Source organism: Myotis myotis, unplaced genomic scaffold (assembly GCF_014108235.1).
Source record: "Myotis myotis isolate mMyoMyo1 unplaced genomic scaffold, mMyoMyo1.p scaffold_m19_p_1, whole genome shotgun sequence".
Lineage (NCBI taxonomy): Eukaryota > Metazoa > Chordata > Mammalia > Chiroptera > Vespertilionidae > Myotis > Myotis myotis.
Genome location: NW_023416313.1, coordinates 124,980,305 through 124,996,670, shown reverse-complemented (window position 1 = coordinate 124,996,670; position 16,366 = coordinate 124,980,305). Strand labels below are relative to the sequence as shown.

At 44.3% G+C, this 16,366-nt stretch overlaps 1 protein-coding gene across 14 annotated transcripts in view; it reads right to left on the bottom strand.

Annotated features, from left to right (window-relative positions):
- Window positions 1-16,366, bottom strand: part of EPC1 (enhancer of polycomb homolog 1) — a 125,189-nt gene that overhangs the window by 30,276 nt on the left and 78,547 nt on the right. For 12 of the 14 annotated variants that reach the window (XR_004974202.1, XR_004974201.1, XM_036351015.1 and 9 more), the window contains one exon: window positions 6,452-6,611. Coding sequence is in view for 12 of the 14 variants with exons in the window: in XM_036350986.1 (XP_036206879.1) it covers window positions 6,452-6,611 (160 nt within the window). In the remaining 2 variants the exon portion in view is untranslated. Of the gene's footprint in view, window positions 1-6,451; window positions 6,612-8,812; window positions 8,966-16,366 lie in introns of those variants that run through there. The other 2 variants (XM_036351035.1, XM_036350975.1) reach the window with 2 other exon arrangements.

Genomic DNA, 16,366 nt, shown 5'->3' with positions numbered 1-16,366 from the left:
CTCTCTTCTGGAACCCCATAATTCGGATGTTGGTAGGCTTGAAGTTGTCCCAGAGGCTCCTTGCACTATTTCATATTTTTCGATTCTTTTTTCTTTTTGCTTTTCTGGTTGGGTGTTTTTTGCTTCTTCGTATTCCAAATCTTTGACTTGATTCTTGGGATCCTCAAGTCTGCTGTTGGATCTCTGTATATTATTTATTTCACTCAGGGTATGTTCTATTTCTGAACTGGTCCTTTTCCATTTTTGGGGGCATTCTTATTAAGATCCTTGAAAGTCTCACTAAGTTCCTCGGAGGTTTCTAGAAGATTCTTGAGTAACCTTATAACTGTGGTTTTGAACTCTATATCCAGTATTTTGCTTTCCTCCATTTCTTTCATTTGTGACATGTTTCTCTGTCTCCACATTTTGGCTCCTTCCCTGTGTTTGTTTCTATGTACTGTGTAGCTGCTAAGTCTCCTTGAGTTGATAGAGTGGCCTTGTGTGGTAGGTGTCCTATAGGGCCCAGTGGCTCAGCCTCCCTAGTCACCTGAGGTGGATGCTCTTGGTGCACCCCTTTGTGGGCTGTTTGCACAGTCTTGTTGTAGTTAACCCTTGACTGCTGTTGGTATCACTGGGAGGAATTGACCTCCAGGCCAATTGGCTGTGATGACCAGCTGTGTCTACAATGGAAGATCTGTTGTGCAGGACACACCCTTATAGAGCAGGACTTGCTTCAGTGGGGCTTTGGTGCTCACTGAGTCTGTCCCTTGAGTGTGTCACTTATGGATGTGAAGAGTTGTAATCCGGTATGGTCTCACTCTGACCACTGGGTACACTGGCTCTTGGATCTCCAAGGAGGTGCAAGGTCAGCCTCTGTCTGGGGCCGCCTAGCAAGAGCTAGAGATTTGCAGATTCCTCCTTTTTGTATGGGGTTTGGAAGTGCCCAGATGAGGCCCAGCAGTGATGCAAGGCAGGCTGCTGCTGCCGCACCTTCTTTTGGAAGTTCTGGGGTTCTCTTACCCAGCTGCAGTTTGACAGGTTTTAAGTGAAAAAAGGACAGGCCATTCATATGCAAAAGCCGATGCGCACAGCGTGGGTGGGGTTTTAAATTGGGTGGGGCAGGTCTCTGGGAATCACCTGGGCGGAGCAAACAGTAATGGCTGCCAGTCAGCCCTGCACTGGAGTGGTCCCCAGGTCTCCACATCCCGTACCCCCATACAGGAACAATGATCGCTGCAAGCACTTCTGTGAGAAAGCTGCCCTTGTGTTCCTGTCCTGATGCCAGACAGTCCAGTTTCTCCCCATATGTGTCTGCGTCCCCCAGAGACTTGTCCGGAACTGGATTTCAGAGCAAGCGGGAGCTTGTATCTTCCTCCCAATTAAAAGAGCAGCACATTCAGGTGCCAGCATTTTCTGCCCCTCTGCACCTCTTACCAGTCTTAATGTGCTTTTTTCACCTCTCCAGTTGTGGAACTTCCACTCAGCCAGCTTTCCCGCAGTTCTGGGTGGTCACTGTTCTGCCTTTTAGTTGTGATTTTGATGTGGTTGTGAGAGGCAGCAAGTATAGGTGTTTACTTATGCCACCATCTTGGTTCTCCTCTATTAAGACCTTTTAGAAAATGTTTCCTTTGAGGATTAACAGCAGAGCTTTGAAACCCAAGTGCATGGGAAAGGGAGAGAGAGAATTGTTTCTGTCTTCAGGTCAGAACTGTTTTGTCCTTTCTTCCAGTATAAATAGGAAAGGAGAAGTCCTAACTGTGTAATCTAGAAGTTTTACAGGTCACCAATCAAAAGAGAAACATTTTAATACTCCTTGGATCAAGGAATGTTGAGCAGTACTCAGTGAATTAGATTAGAAGGTACCTAGAGGATGAAACTAAAGGGAATAATGATTTTTATATGGGTTTCTTGCTTTTAAGCTCTGACTAGATATAAGAGAGTAAATTAAGATCTCTTTCCTAAGCCAATTGAAGATAAGAATAGATTTGAGATTCTCCAAAGTCAGCAAAGTCAATTTCTTTTTAAATATAGCTTTTGACTTTTCTAACCAGAATTTAATTCATTCATACCAGCAAAATGTTTTGTGGATTTTAGTCATCAATAAGCAGTGTATTTGTAAAACATGCAAATTTTTTTTGATAGTGTAAATTGATTAATGTAATTTTATCTTAATCCTGTTTTAACCTAAAAGCATGCATTTGTAAGATAATATAGTCTGTGGCTGTGGAATACAATGTGGCTCTAGTAAATATATATAGAAGATCAGATTTATAACTTACAGATAGAGGTGATTTTCCAGAGAACTAACTTTTAGGCTCTAATATTGAACAAATTTGTTTAAAATGTCCGTGTCTGTGCCTTATGAGCAATAAATTATGTGAGTGGGCAAGAAAATACATGACACTTATTTGGTTCATTTCAAAGTAACCTTTAAGTGAAATTATTATTCTTTTCTAAAGGAAATCAATATGGTTAGGTGCAAATTAGAGTTAAAGATGAAAAAATATCACAAGTTAAAAATATCAAATGCCCCTTTGCACCATGCGAGGACATAACAAGAAGTCTGTGGTCTGAAAGAGAGACCACACCTGCCATGCTGGCACCCTGATCTTGGACTTGCAGCCTCTAGAAATATCTCTGAGGGAATAGCTAGGGCCTGAAATGTTATGGGCCAAGATTTTGTGAAACAAAAGGCATTCTGGACTAAAAAATGGATTCAGGAATTTAAAGTCACTCTGGCTATGACAGTTTCAGGTGTTCAACATAATGAAGTAGACATGAGCCAGCTCTTTTACTCCCTGGCTGCTCGAAGATGGGCTGCCATCATGAACGACATAACTATCCAGACCAGGAAGTTCCTGACCAACAAACTATTTCAGCAGAAACACATGGTCATTGATGTCCTTTGCCAAGGGAAGACAATAGTACTTAACACAAAAGTTTGAAAAAAACTAGCCAAAATGTACAAGACCACAACAGATGCCATCTTTATATTTGGATTCAGAATCCATTTTGGTAGTGAGTGTAAGACAACTGGCTTTGGCATAATTTGATTCCCTGGATTATACAAAGAAAAATGAACCCAAACATAGACTTACAAGACATGGCCTGTTTGAAAAGAAGACCTCGAGAAAACATCAAAAGGAACATAAGAACAGAATGAAGAAAGGCAGGGGGACTGCAAAGGTCAATGCTGGTGCTGTAAAAAGGAGTAAAGATTCTTCAGTGACTTTATCTGTGGTGATTGTACAGATTTTTCATGAGAGGATTAATAAACTTAAAATCAAATCAACTGCCAGTATAGTACTGATAAGAACCAATATGGCCACTATGTTTACTTTTGGTTTTTATATTTAAGAAATAATAAAATAAATGTTTAAAACTCAGGACAAAAACTAGATCATGTGGAGAAAAAGTTAAATGAGTTAGAAAAGTAGTTAATGAGATAAAAACTAGTTTCTCAGTGTCCTTAGAAAGAATAATAAAAAACAAAATAGATTTATATTGTCGGGAATAAAGTTTAGAAAGTCCCCTGGAAAAACCTCTTGATTATAAAGGTCAGCAAGACAACAATGAAAGCTGTTGCAATTTTACCTTAGTACCAATCAACTATGTTTTAAGTTGTCAACTACTTGGGAATTAAGAGAATGAAATATACAGTACATATTCCTTTAATCTACAAGCTCTCAGCTATATAGCATCATCTTTGATAGCTATTGATAGCTATTGATAGCTATTGAAAAATCATTTCTAGCTCAGTCAGTGTGCTCAGTGGTTGAGCATTGATCCACGAACGACGAGGTCACGGTTCGATTTCCGGTCAGGGCACATGCCTGGGTTACGGACTCAGTTCCCAGTAAGAGGTGTGCAGGAGGCAGCCAATCAATGATTCTCTCTCATCATTGATGTTTCTATCGCTCTCCCTTCCTCTCCCTGAAATCAATAAAATCATTAAAAAAGATAGATAATTTCTAATGAAGAACCTATCACTACCAAGTAAAACAATTAGAAAACTAAATTAAAAAAAAATTAGAAACGCAGATCAAGGACTGGCAAATATGGCCTACGGGCCAATACTGGGTTGCCATCTTTTTTTTGGTCAATAAAGTTGTATGGGAACACAACCATGTCCATTTGTTTATGTATTGTTTATTGTTGATGTTGCCTTACAAAATACAGCAGAGTTGAATACATGCAACAAATGACAGAAAAGACTCACAAAGCCTAAAACATTTACTATTTGAACCTTTACAGAAAGTTTGCCAATTCCTGACTGACATTAAGATGTTCTTTAAGACTATTAACATTACAGTTTCTGAACAGTAAGAAAACCATTTCTATATCTGAGGCATATCATTTATACCATTCGTGTAAAGTAGCATAAGATCCCATGTTGAGATGGAACTAAAAATCTAGGATAAAAATGGTATCATTTTTGTCCGGCAGAAATCTCAAACACAATTTTAAAAGTTGAAAATGGGCTTTAATAATGCTCATCTCATTAATGCTGGTCAATGAAATGGGTACCGAAAATGGCCTTGAACAGATAAAAATCTGTCAAGGGTTACATTGGAAGATAAATATAGAAAATACTAGAGGCCTGGTGCATGAAATTCATGTGCGGATACGGTCCCAAGGCCTGGCCTGTGATTAGGGCCATCTTTCCCCGGCTGCCTGCAGTTGGCCCCACCCCCTGCTGCTGGGTGGTTCCCCATTTGCCATCGGGCAATAGGAGGCTGACAGCCAGGGAATGGGACTGAGAGGTGGTCAGTGCGCCTCATAGTGATTGGTTGAGCAGTCAGTCTGGTCGTTCCGCCATTAGGGTCAGCTTGCATATTACCCTTTTATTATATAGGACTAGAGGCCCGGTGCACAAAAATTTGTGCACTCGGGGGGGTGGGGGGGTCCCTCAGCCTGGCCTGTGCCCTCTCGCATTCGGGGACCCCTCGGGAGATAACGACCTGCTGGCTTAGGCCTGCTCCCAGGTGGCAGAGGGCATGCCCAATCCCTAGGTGCAGCCCCTGGTCGGGCTCAGAGCAAGGCCGATTGGGGATTTGGGGCGCCGCCCCGTCATGCACAGAGCAGGGCGGATTGAGAGGTTGCGATGCCACCCTCAGTCACGCTCAGGGTAGGGCCGATTGGGGGGTTAGGGCACCGGCCCCTGTCACACTCAAGGCAGGGTCGATGGGGAGGTTGCGGCGCCACCCCATCACGCACAGAGCAGGGCCAATCAGGGGGTTGGGGCTCCGTACCCTGTCACATACAGAGCAGAGTCAATCAGGGGGTTGGGGAGATCTCCCCTGTCACTCACAGAGTAGGGCCAATAGGGGAGTTGGGGCACCGCACCCTGTCACACACACAGCAGGGCGGATGAGGAGGTTGGGGCGCCGCCCTCTATAACCCACAGAGCAGGGCCGATAAGGGGGTTGGGGCGCTGCCACTGTCACACTCAGGGCAGGGCTGATGGGGAGGTTATGGCTCTACCCCGTCACACATGGAGCAGGGCCCGTGGGGGGAGGAGAGGTTGGGGCGCCACACGCTGTCACACACAGAGCCGCAGGGCGATCAGGGGGTTGGGGAGCTCCCCCCTATCAGGCACAGAGCAGGGCTGATCAGGGGGTTGGGGCGCCTTCCCCTGTCACGAACAGAGCAGGGAGGATAGGGAGGTTGTGGCCCCGCCCCGTCACACACAGAGCCGCAGGGCGATCAGGGGGTTTGGGCACTGCCCCCTGTCATGCTGATCCCGGTGCCAGGCGGCCTCGCGGCTCCGCTGATCCTGGTGCTGGGAGGCATATTACCCTTTTACTATATAGGATAGAGGCCTGGTGCATGGGTGGGGGTCGGCTGGTTTGCCCTGAAGGGTGTCCTGGATCAGGATGGGGGTCCCCACTGGGGTGCCTGGCCAGCCTGGGTGAGGGGATGATGGCTGTTTGCAGCTGGTCACACCCCCTTCAGGGTGGGGGTCCCCACTGGGGTGCCTGGCCAGTCTGGGTGAGGGGCTGAGGGCGGTTTTCAGGCTGGCGGGTAACTGAAGCTCCCAACTGCTCCTTTTTTTCTTTTTTATTCTGGGCCAGTTTTAGCTCTGACCCCAGCTCTGAGGCCTCTGCTGCTGAAAGCAGGTATCTGGTTTGTTTGGGTTCTATAATCGAAACACTGTATCAACTCCAGCTCTGAGATCCCGGCTCGCTGAAAGCAGGTTTCTGGGGTTTTGTTTAGCTTCTATATTTGTAGCTATGTTTCAAACTGCAAGCTCAGAGGCCGGCAAGGCAGGCGGGGAACGTTGGTTTCCTCCATCACTGAAGCAAGCAAGCCTCATGTTAGTTTCAAGCTGCCTGGCTGCCAGCGGCCATCTTGGCTGGCAGTTAATTTGCATATCTCGCTGATTAGCCAATGGGAAGGGTAGCGGATGTACGCTAATTACCGTGTTTCTCTTTTATTAGATAGGGTAATTATTAAGAGAGTAGATACTTACGCTGTATGTGAATGAGCTGCTTTGGCATCTTAAATTCCCCAGGATATATAGACTCATAGTAAGCAATATTACTTTCTGCCTCTGGGACAGGTATAACCATATTATCCCTCTTCTCGCCATACACTTGCTGTGCTGAAATAGCCCGTTGAAGATGGTGTTCCTAAAAAGAGGGGGAAATAGGTAAGTTTATGTATTTTTTTAAAAAGCCAACAGAATGTATAGCATTATAAAGAGACTTTTGTTCATTTGTTTCTAAAATAGAGGGACTTTAGTAGTCTTCAAAGGATGTTGATAACAATAGAGTTAGTAGTACAAGTATTTTAGTTAGAAAGATTTTTTTCGACACATTGTACATTTCTTCATATTAAAAAAGAGTATTCCATTGAAATTAACAGTTAAATTATACAAAATTCCAAAAGCTGACTAAAACTGTTATTTCAAGTTTGCATTTTACAGAGGAAATTCAAAACAAAAGGGTTAAAACATTAAACTTCTATGAACAGAGCAGGCTATGGCTAAAAAATATTTTGATTCTAATCGCCTACTCACTTCCATACTAATATGATATTTTCAAAGAAGGATAGTGAATACACTATTTTTACTTGATGAAATGGATACAGATTCAAACCTGGTCTTTTGTCTGGAATAATAACCTTAAAAAAACAAAAATCTAATTTTCAGACCCCTTTTGAACAATACTAAAGTATAGGGATTGAAAGCATAGGCTCTGGAGTTTTATGTCTCTTGACAAGATACTTCAGTCTTCTAAATCTATTTCTTCCAGTAAGTGAGAAATAGAATCTACGTGATAGGCTTGGTTAGAGATTTAAATAAGGTAAGTAAGTGTATATAAAATGGTTAATATGATGTGTGTCATATAACAGTTGCTCAAAATAAGCTTTGATTTAGTCACCATGAAGGATGATTTTGCCAGTTTGTGAAACTACCAACTGCCATCAAAATACGAAGTTCTCATATAGCCTTATAATCACTGAATTTTGGTAAACATTTTATTAAATTTTAACTGTTTTCTTAAGTATATAAAATAAAAGTTCAAGGATGAAAAACATTCCAACAGTATGAAAACAAAAAATCCAGTCCTCCTAAGTAGCCTCTGTTAAAGATAGATAGATAGATCCTATCTAATAATAGACAAAGATGGTAATTGACCGTACCTTTGCTATGCCTCGCATTGTCTAATCAGCATGATATGCAAATTAGCTGCCAACAAAGATGGCAAATTTGCATATTGCAGGCAGGGCAGGACAGCGCGAGCTGCCATCCGGGCCCCGTGTGCCGCCTAAGCCCCGCCCCCAGCCGGGACCCCCGTGTGCCACCTAAGCTCTGCGCCGCCCCCAGCCGGGACCCCCGTGTGCCGCCTAAGCCCCACCCCAGCCGGGACTCCCATGTGCCGCCTAAACCCCACCCCCAGCCAGGACCCCCGTGTGCCGCCTAAGCCCCGCACCCAGCCGGGACCCCATGGCAATCTGAGAGCAGGAAAGTGCGGCTTTAGGCAGCACCCAGGAGGGCCTGCCCCCGGGTCTCCGCGGCAATCAGGCGATCTGTAAGCAGGAAAGCGCGGCCTGCAGGCAGCACCCCACCGTGGCCACAGCTCAAAGGAGAGTACAACACGCAGTGGAGGCCAGGAGCCTGAGAGATCAACACAGAGGGGTGCCTGCTCCAAGCCTCCACGGTGTGGCTGGGGGCAGGCCCCCAGCAGACAGACACACACACACACACACACACACACACACACACACACACAGCAACTGCTCTGAGCCTACGTGGTGCGGCTAGGGGCAGGCCCCAGCAGACACATACACACATACACACAGACACACACACATGGGACGCCTGCTCCAAGCCTCTGCTGCTAGACTGTGGCCATCAGTAGGACATCCACTGAGGGCTCCCAGACTGTGAGAGGGGCAGACTGGGCTGAGGGAACACCACCCCCCAGTGCATTGTGCACCGGGCCTCTAGTATACTAATAAAAGGGTAATATGCTGATTAGACCAGATAGACCGGACGTCTCCTGAACGTCCTTCCGGACAAAGCTGCAGCGGCTGCAAGGGCCGAGGGCAGGTGGCCATGGAGGCTGGCAGCATCAACAGTGTGGGGTGATGGGGGAAGCGCCTTCCCCAGATGGGCGCAGTCACCTCCCGCAGAAGGAGGCCAGACTGCGGCTTAGGCCTGCTCCCCATGGGCCTCCCCTAAAGGCTCCCAGACTGTGAAAGGGGGCAGGCTAGGTTGAAGGGACACCCCACTTGCCAGTACATGAATTTTCATGCACTGGGCCTCGTGTGTGTGTGTGTGTGTGTGTGTGTGTGTGTGTGTGTGTATGTGTGTGTATTTACTTACAGATAGTATTCTATGCAACATACAGAGCTTTACCCCTTGGTTTACTTGATATATTCTGGAGATCTTTCCATACTAACACTTCTACAGATTTCACAACAGCTGCACTGTATTCCACTATATAGAGATTCCATAATTTACTTAACTAGACACTGATAAGAAAAAAAACAAAAGGGTTAAACATTAAACTTGTATGAACAACCTAAATGCCAATCCTTCAGGAATGCTGCAAAAACCACTCCTGCACTATTATATACAAGACATTGTTGTGGACTTGTTAAAGTGTATATAGGACAACTTACAAATGGAAGTGCTCAAAGGGTATATGAGGTTACAACAACATATATTCCCATCATTCCTTGTAGTAACTTAACATCCCTTTTGAATTTTAAAATCACCTATCTTGCCTTGGCCAGTTTGAATCAGTGGTTAGTTTGCATTTTCAATAGAATGCTCAAATTTAGAATGCTAAATCTATGTTTATATTTGAATTGTTTTTGTATGAGGAGGGAAAGGGAGCTTAAATGTCATATATAAAATCACTTTCCTTAATGATTAAAAATGTTCCTTTATCATAGAATAAAGAGTTTGATAGTAAAAAAAAAAAAAAAAAAAAGTAGAGAATGCTAGATTCTAAATTTAGATTTTTCTACTTTAAAACTGAGAGATTTTAACATGCTAATGTAAACTGTGATTCTTCATATAGCCATTCCAAACCTATGACCACAGAATCATTTCTTTCAGAAAATATCTATTAATAGTTCATGGAGAACTTTTAATATATATTTTGGGAAATGCTGGTATAGAACAAAAACGAGAGATAAAAGAGCAGGACATCTTGTTCATTAAGTAACTTAAAATGCATTTATGGAGTGCCTGGCACTAGGAACAATGGTAAATAAAATAGACACTGTTCTTGACATTGCAGAGTTTAAACTCTAGTAGGGGAGAGAGATACCAATAAAAGAGTCCTTAAAAATAAATTGTAAAGTTGATAAGTGCTATAAAGGAAAAGTACAATGTGTTAAAGGAAATATAAATAGGAAAAGGATTTCAAGGACAGTATCACTTTCACTAGTGCAAAGTGACATTTAAGCTAGGATCTGCAGGAATGGGAGCTAGTTAAAAGATTGTTTTAAGTTCAGGAGAGAAAGCTATGTTGAAAAACACTTAGTGAAGAACACTAGCTTGACACTTTAGGTAGGTAGTTTCTTTATATTATAGAATGCTTATAACAATTAGGTTCAGTGGCATTTTACAAATTAAACACCCCAGAACGAAGAACAATTCTAATTTTTCATAAAATAACAGAGGCATAAACTCTCGATTAAGTCTGATCTTAAGGAACAAAGTAAATAAACAATCTAAAAAAGTTTTTAGCCGTAACCAGTTTGGCTCAGTGGATAGAGCGTCGGCCTGTGGACTGAAAGGTCCCAGGTTCGATTCCAGTCAAGGGCATGTACCTCGGTTGCGGGCACATCCCCAGTTGGGGGTATGCAGGAGGCAGCTAATCAATGTTTCCCTCTCATTGATGTTTCTAACTCTCTATCTCTCTCCCTTCCTCTCTGTAAAAAATCAATAAAAATAAATTTCAAAAAAATAATTTTTTAATATTCAAGCTTATATAACATCGAATCAGATGAACCATAACTTATAATTAAATAACTTTAAATAATTATAGATGTTTCCTACAAACAGCAATATAAACACTAATAGAATATAAACAAGTCTCAACAATGATCTTTAGAAAGTTCAGTGACACACTTTCATGTCTCCATGAACCTTGCTATTGTGAAACTGGGCACCACGATCTTTCACTTTTGTTACTTCAGCCTCCCTAAGAGCATTGGAAGAGCATGAGTTTTAGAGACAGAGATGCAAGAAAGAACCATAGCTTCCTCATAAGACCCCAAGCCCAGAAACTCACTTTGCTACCCACATTTAAAATTTTATACACACACACACACACACACACACACACACACACACACACGGCCCAGTGCACGAATTTCTGTACCTTGAAAGGCACTGTGGGTCGCGAGGCTGCAGTGGGCATGGGGATGGGTATTGGTCCCTCCTGCCTCGGTCTCCTATCTGCCAGCAGTCTTGCTCCCACTGCCGCTGTTCCCGTCGCAGCGCTCCCATGCACTGATGGCGCCAGCCCCGTTCGCACCCGTTGATGGTGCATTACAATTGGGGCCAGCACCAAAAGCTGGTGCAAGCAGGGCCAGCACCATCAGCGGGTGCGAGCAGGAGCTGCTGCCCCCATTGCCCCTCAGGAGCAGGGGGAGGTGGAGAAGCCCTGAGTGGCGATCGGGGCCAGCAGTCACTGCTTGCACCTGCTAATGTCGACGAGTGATGGGGCACCGGCGCCGGGAGTGGGTGTGAGCGGGGCTGGCGATGGCAGCATGTGTGAGGGCCGGGCTTTTCAGTAACCATCAGAAGCTCGCCTCGATGATAGCGACCAGTGCCTCGCTTTGGTCTGGCGCCCCTGCTCACCTGTTCCACCATCCCACAGCAGCTGACACCCACCAAGTTCCGTGCACATCCCCTGGTGGTCAGTGCACTTCATAGTGACCAATTGTTCTGCTGTTTGGTTTATTTGCATTATATATATATATATATATAGACTAGAGGCCCGGTGCATGAAATTTGCGCGGGGGGGGGGGGGGGCGGTCTCCTCAGCCCAGCCTGCACCCTCCCCAATCCAGGACCCCTCAGGGGATGTCCGACTGCCGGTTTGGGCCTAAACCAGCAGCTGGACATCCCTCTTGCAATCCAGGACCGCTGGCTCCTAACCACTTGCCTGCCTGCAGGCCTGATCGCCCCTAACTGCCCACCCCTGCCAGCCTGATCACCCCCTAACTGCTCCCCTGCTGGCCTGATCGCCCCTAACTGCCTCTGCCTTGGCCCCTGCCACTGTGGCTTTGTCTGGAAGGATGTCCGGAAGATGTCCAGTCTAATTGGCATATTACCCTTTTATTACTATAGATATTTCTTACCCATCTTTCCCTCTCTTCTCTCTAGCAGTTAATGTTTACTCCTTTACTGTACTGTTACTTTTGCTTACCCTTGAAAAACTGCATTTTCAGGCTGTAAACAGGGCATATCATTTAAATTTGAGAAGCCAGAAAAGATTTTATTGATTAAATAATAGTGGCATTAGGTATCTGCTGATAAAATCTGAAGGGACAGCATTGAAAATGTGTCTTAAACATCTGCTGTGTGCCTTTGCTCATCTCTGCTGATACTACCATTCAATGCCTCTACCCCACCATCAAATTATGTTTATCTTTCCTCTGCTTTACCTAATTTGTGCATCTATACTACTACTAGAGGCCTGATACACGAAATTGATACAAGAGCAGGCCTTCCATCCCCTGGCTGCCAGCACTGGCTTCCCTCCAGCACCCGGGCGTTCCTTCTCTGGCCGCCAGCAGGCACCCGGGACCTGGGCTGGCTTCCCTCCGGTCCTGGCTTCATCAGGAAGGATGTCCCATCTAATTAGCATATTACCCTTTTATCATTATATTCTCTACTTAGAAATTGTGCTGTAATATTTGTGTACATACTCATCTCCAAAATTTGAGCTCCTTAAGAGGTTAGATACTATGTCTAGTTAATCTTTGTATCCTTTCCTTTTAAAAATGTATTCTCCTGTAGTAGTTGGAAACTCTAAATTCTTTTAAGGATGAAGACTAAATAAGATTACCTTGGTAACCTACTCAGTATCTAGTACTGTGTTTTGCCTTATTGCAGATTCTATTAAAATGTCATTATAGAAAAATGAGAGGGTCAGTCTAAACAGAATGCATGTAAAAATACAAAAGATAAGCCTGGCTGGTGTGCTCAGTGGTTGAGCATCAACCTATGAACCAGGTGGTCAGGGTTCGATTCCTGGTAACCCCCAGTGGGGGAGGGGGGGGCGTGCAGAAACCAGGCAATCAATGATTCTCTCTCATCACTGATGCTTCTATCTCTCCCTCTTTCTTCCTCTCTGAAATCAACAAAAACATATTTTTAAAAATATACAAGAAATTCTCCTTACTCTGTAATAAGTTCTAATAAATATTTACCAAACTACAAACGAGCGATTCAAGGTTATATTGTTGAGAATTCATAAACAAAGATTAAATTATGGTCATGTATTCAATAAACTTTTATTTAAGCAAATTATGACCTTAACACGTAGCCATAACAACAATTAAGATCACATTTAGACCTTTTGGTTACTGAATTAAAAACAGCTTATTAAAAGCAACAATAATGTATAAAAATTCCTTACAGGGAAATAAGTGATGACTAAATAAAAAGACACTTAAGTTTAAACTCCAGATTATTTATACATGTAGAGCTAGACTCCATTGCTACTTGAACAATATGGCTAGGCTAGGCTGAATTATTTTTTTCTCTATTTTCTAATGACATTTCTAAAACCAAACCATCAATTCCTAATGCAGAACACTGTTCCAGTTTTTTTACATCTTAGTTTTCCTACATCCAAACACCCAACTCTTGCCTGGCTCATTATAATAGCCTTCTAACTGGTTTTCATGCTTTCATTTTTCTTTTCTTCTACTGCTTTGTTAATATATAAGTCAAATCATACCATTCTTCCATTCAAACTATTCCAGTTATTTTCCTCTTCACTCAGAAAAGTCAAAGTTCTTAAAATTACTTAGAAGGTCCTACATGATTTGCATTCCCTTTCCTTATTACTCCTCTGACATCATTTACTATTCTCCTCTTCACTCATTCTGCTTGTCATACTAGATTCTTTGCTCTTTGTCAAGGAATCTAGTATAAGAAATTAGAGGCCAGGTGCTTGGGTTCGTGCCCCGGTGGGATCCCTTGGCCTGGCCTGCGGGGATCAGGCGGTAACTGACTCTCCGACATCCCCCGAGGGGTCCTGGATTGCGAGAGCGCGCAGGCCAGGCCGAGGGATCCGACTGGTGCATGATTGGAACTGTTGGAGGGCTCCAGAGCGTGTCCGATCCATCTCCCACAGTCCAGATTGGGCTGATAGAGACTGACCAGGTGGAGACGGACCGCAGGAGGTTGGCCAGCCGGGAGGGACTACAGGAGGGCTCTAGGGCATGTCTGGACCATCTAGCCCAGTCCCGATCGGCTGGACCCCACCAGCAAGCTAACCTACTGGTCGAAGCATCTGGCCCCTGGTGTTCAGTGCACGTCATAGCGACTGGTCAAACGATCGATCGGACATTTAGTATATTAGGCTTTTATTATATAGGATTATATAGAATAGCTTGTAAAAAAATAGCTTGCTCTCTCACCTTCAAGTGAAATCAACTTTACAGACCATTCCTTACAGCTCTCCCACTATCCACCCACTAGAGTAGCTAAAATGGAAAGGGCTGACAACATCAAATGATGATGAGGATGTGGGATAACTAGAACTCTCACACACTGCTAGTGAGAAAAAGATGTGGTGGATATTATAAAACCAAAGACACATTCCACATGGCCTGCTCCTGGGTATTTCCCCAACAGAAATGAAAACACAAGTCCACAAAAAAACTTGAATAAGAATGCTCATACAGTTTTATTCATAACTAGAGGCACAGTGCACAAAAATTTGTCCACTTGAGGGGGAGGAGGTCCCTCAGCCCAGCCTGTGCCCTCTCGAAGTCTGGAACCCCTCGGGGGATGTCCACCTGCTGACTTAGTCCCGTTCCCCAGGGGATCGGGCCTAGCTGGCAGTCAGACATCCCTCTGGCAGCCCGGGAGCCCTCGGGGGATGTCCACTTGCCTGCGGGGAGCAGGCCTAAGCTGCATTTGGACATCCTTAGTGCTGCTGAGGAGGTGGGAGAGGCTCCCACCACCACTGCTGTGCTGGCAGCCATCAGCCTGGCTTGTGGCTGAGCAGAGCTCCGTCTGTGGAAGCAAACTGGTCACCAGGGGGCGGCTCCTGCATTGAGCATCTGCCCCCTGGTGGTCAGTGTGTGTCATAGTGACCAGTCATTCCCAGTCGCTCTGCTGTTAGTGGCAATTTGAATATTACCCTTTTATTATATAGGATAGAGGCCTGGTGCATGGGTGGGGGCCAACTGGTTTGCCCTGAAAGATGTACTGGATCAGGGTGGGGGTCCTGCTGGGGTGCCTGGCCAGCCTGGGTGAGGGGCTGAGGGCCATTTTCAGGCTGGCCAAGCCACCCAGCGGGGACCCTCACCCATGGGGGTGTGGCCATCCTGGGTGAGGAGCTGAAGGCTGTTTGCAGGCTGGCCACAGCCCTTTCGGGGGGGGTGGGGCGGGGTCCCGCTGGGGTGCCTGGCCAGCCTGGGTGAGGGGCTGATGGCCGTTTTCAGGCTGGCCATGCCCCCCGGTGACCCAAACTCCCAGCCTCTCCTATTTTTTTTTTTTCAGCGCCTCCTTGAGCAGAGGCCAGGGCAGGCTGGAAGCAGGTATCTGGGATTTATTTATCTTCTATAATTGAAACTTTGTAGCCTTGAGTGGAGCCCAGGGTCGACCAGGGCAGGTGGGAAGCTTGGCTTCCTCCACTGCCGGAGGCAACCCAATCCTCCTGCTCGCTCCGGCTCCATGGCCACCATCTTAGTTGGTTTGCATATTCACTCCTGATTGGCTGGTGGGCATGGTGTGTGGGTATAGCGGAGTGTTGGAGTGATGGTTAATTTGCATGTTTCTCTTTTATTAGTGGATACCTCCAAAGTGGAAACAATCCAAATGTCCATAAACAGGAGGACAGATGATAAATTGTGGTATAATAGAATTAAACACTACTGAGCAAAAAAAGGGAATAAACCATTTCCAAACATTGGGTTGAGTAAAAATAGTTTTACACAAGAGAGCTGATAGTCTTTGAGCCTATTTATATGAGTTTTTATAATAAGCAAAATTAATCTATGGTAAAAGAAAATCAAAACAGAAGCTGTTTCTAGGTAGTGGTGGCAAGAATTGCTTGGGAAGTGGAATTTTCTTGGATAATAATGTTCCATATCTTGATGAGGGTTGGGTTTTGCTAGTATATAATTTTGTTAAAGTTCAGCAAATATACACTAAACATTTATGAGTTTCTTTGAAAGAAATTTAACCTCAAAAGAAAAGAGTGAACAAATACTGAACTTGAGTTAATACATAGGCTAAAATATTTAGAGAAACATGCATTGATGCCTGCAATTTATTTTTAAATGCATCAAAAAAAAAAAAATAAGGTGGATGTAGAGATGGAGAGGTATATGATAAATCAAGTAGAATTTAATTTCTGGGTATTTGGGTGGTCATGGCAAAAATTATTATTTTAATGTTTTAAAAATATTTTTATTGATTTTTAGAGAGAGGAAGGGGGAGGGAGAGAAACATCAATGTAAGTGAAACACTGATCAGCCCACAAGTGGGCATGGGCTCTGACTGGAATTGAACTGGAAACTTTTTTTTAAAAACATTTTTTAAATATATATTTTCAACTGATTTCAGAGAAGGGAGAAATAGAAACATCAATGATGATAGACAATCACTGATTGGCTGCATCCTGCACCCCCACTACTGGGGATCAAGCCCATATAATCAGGGCATGTGCGC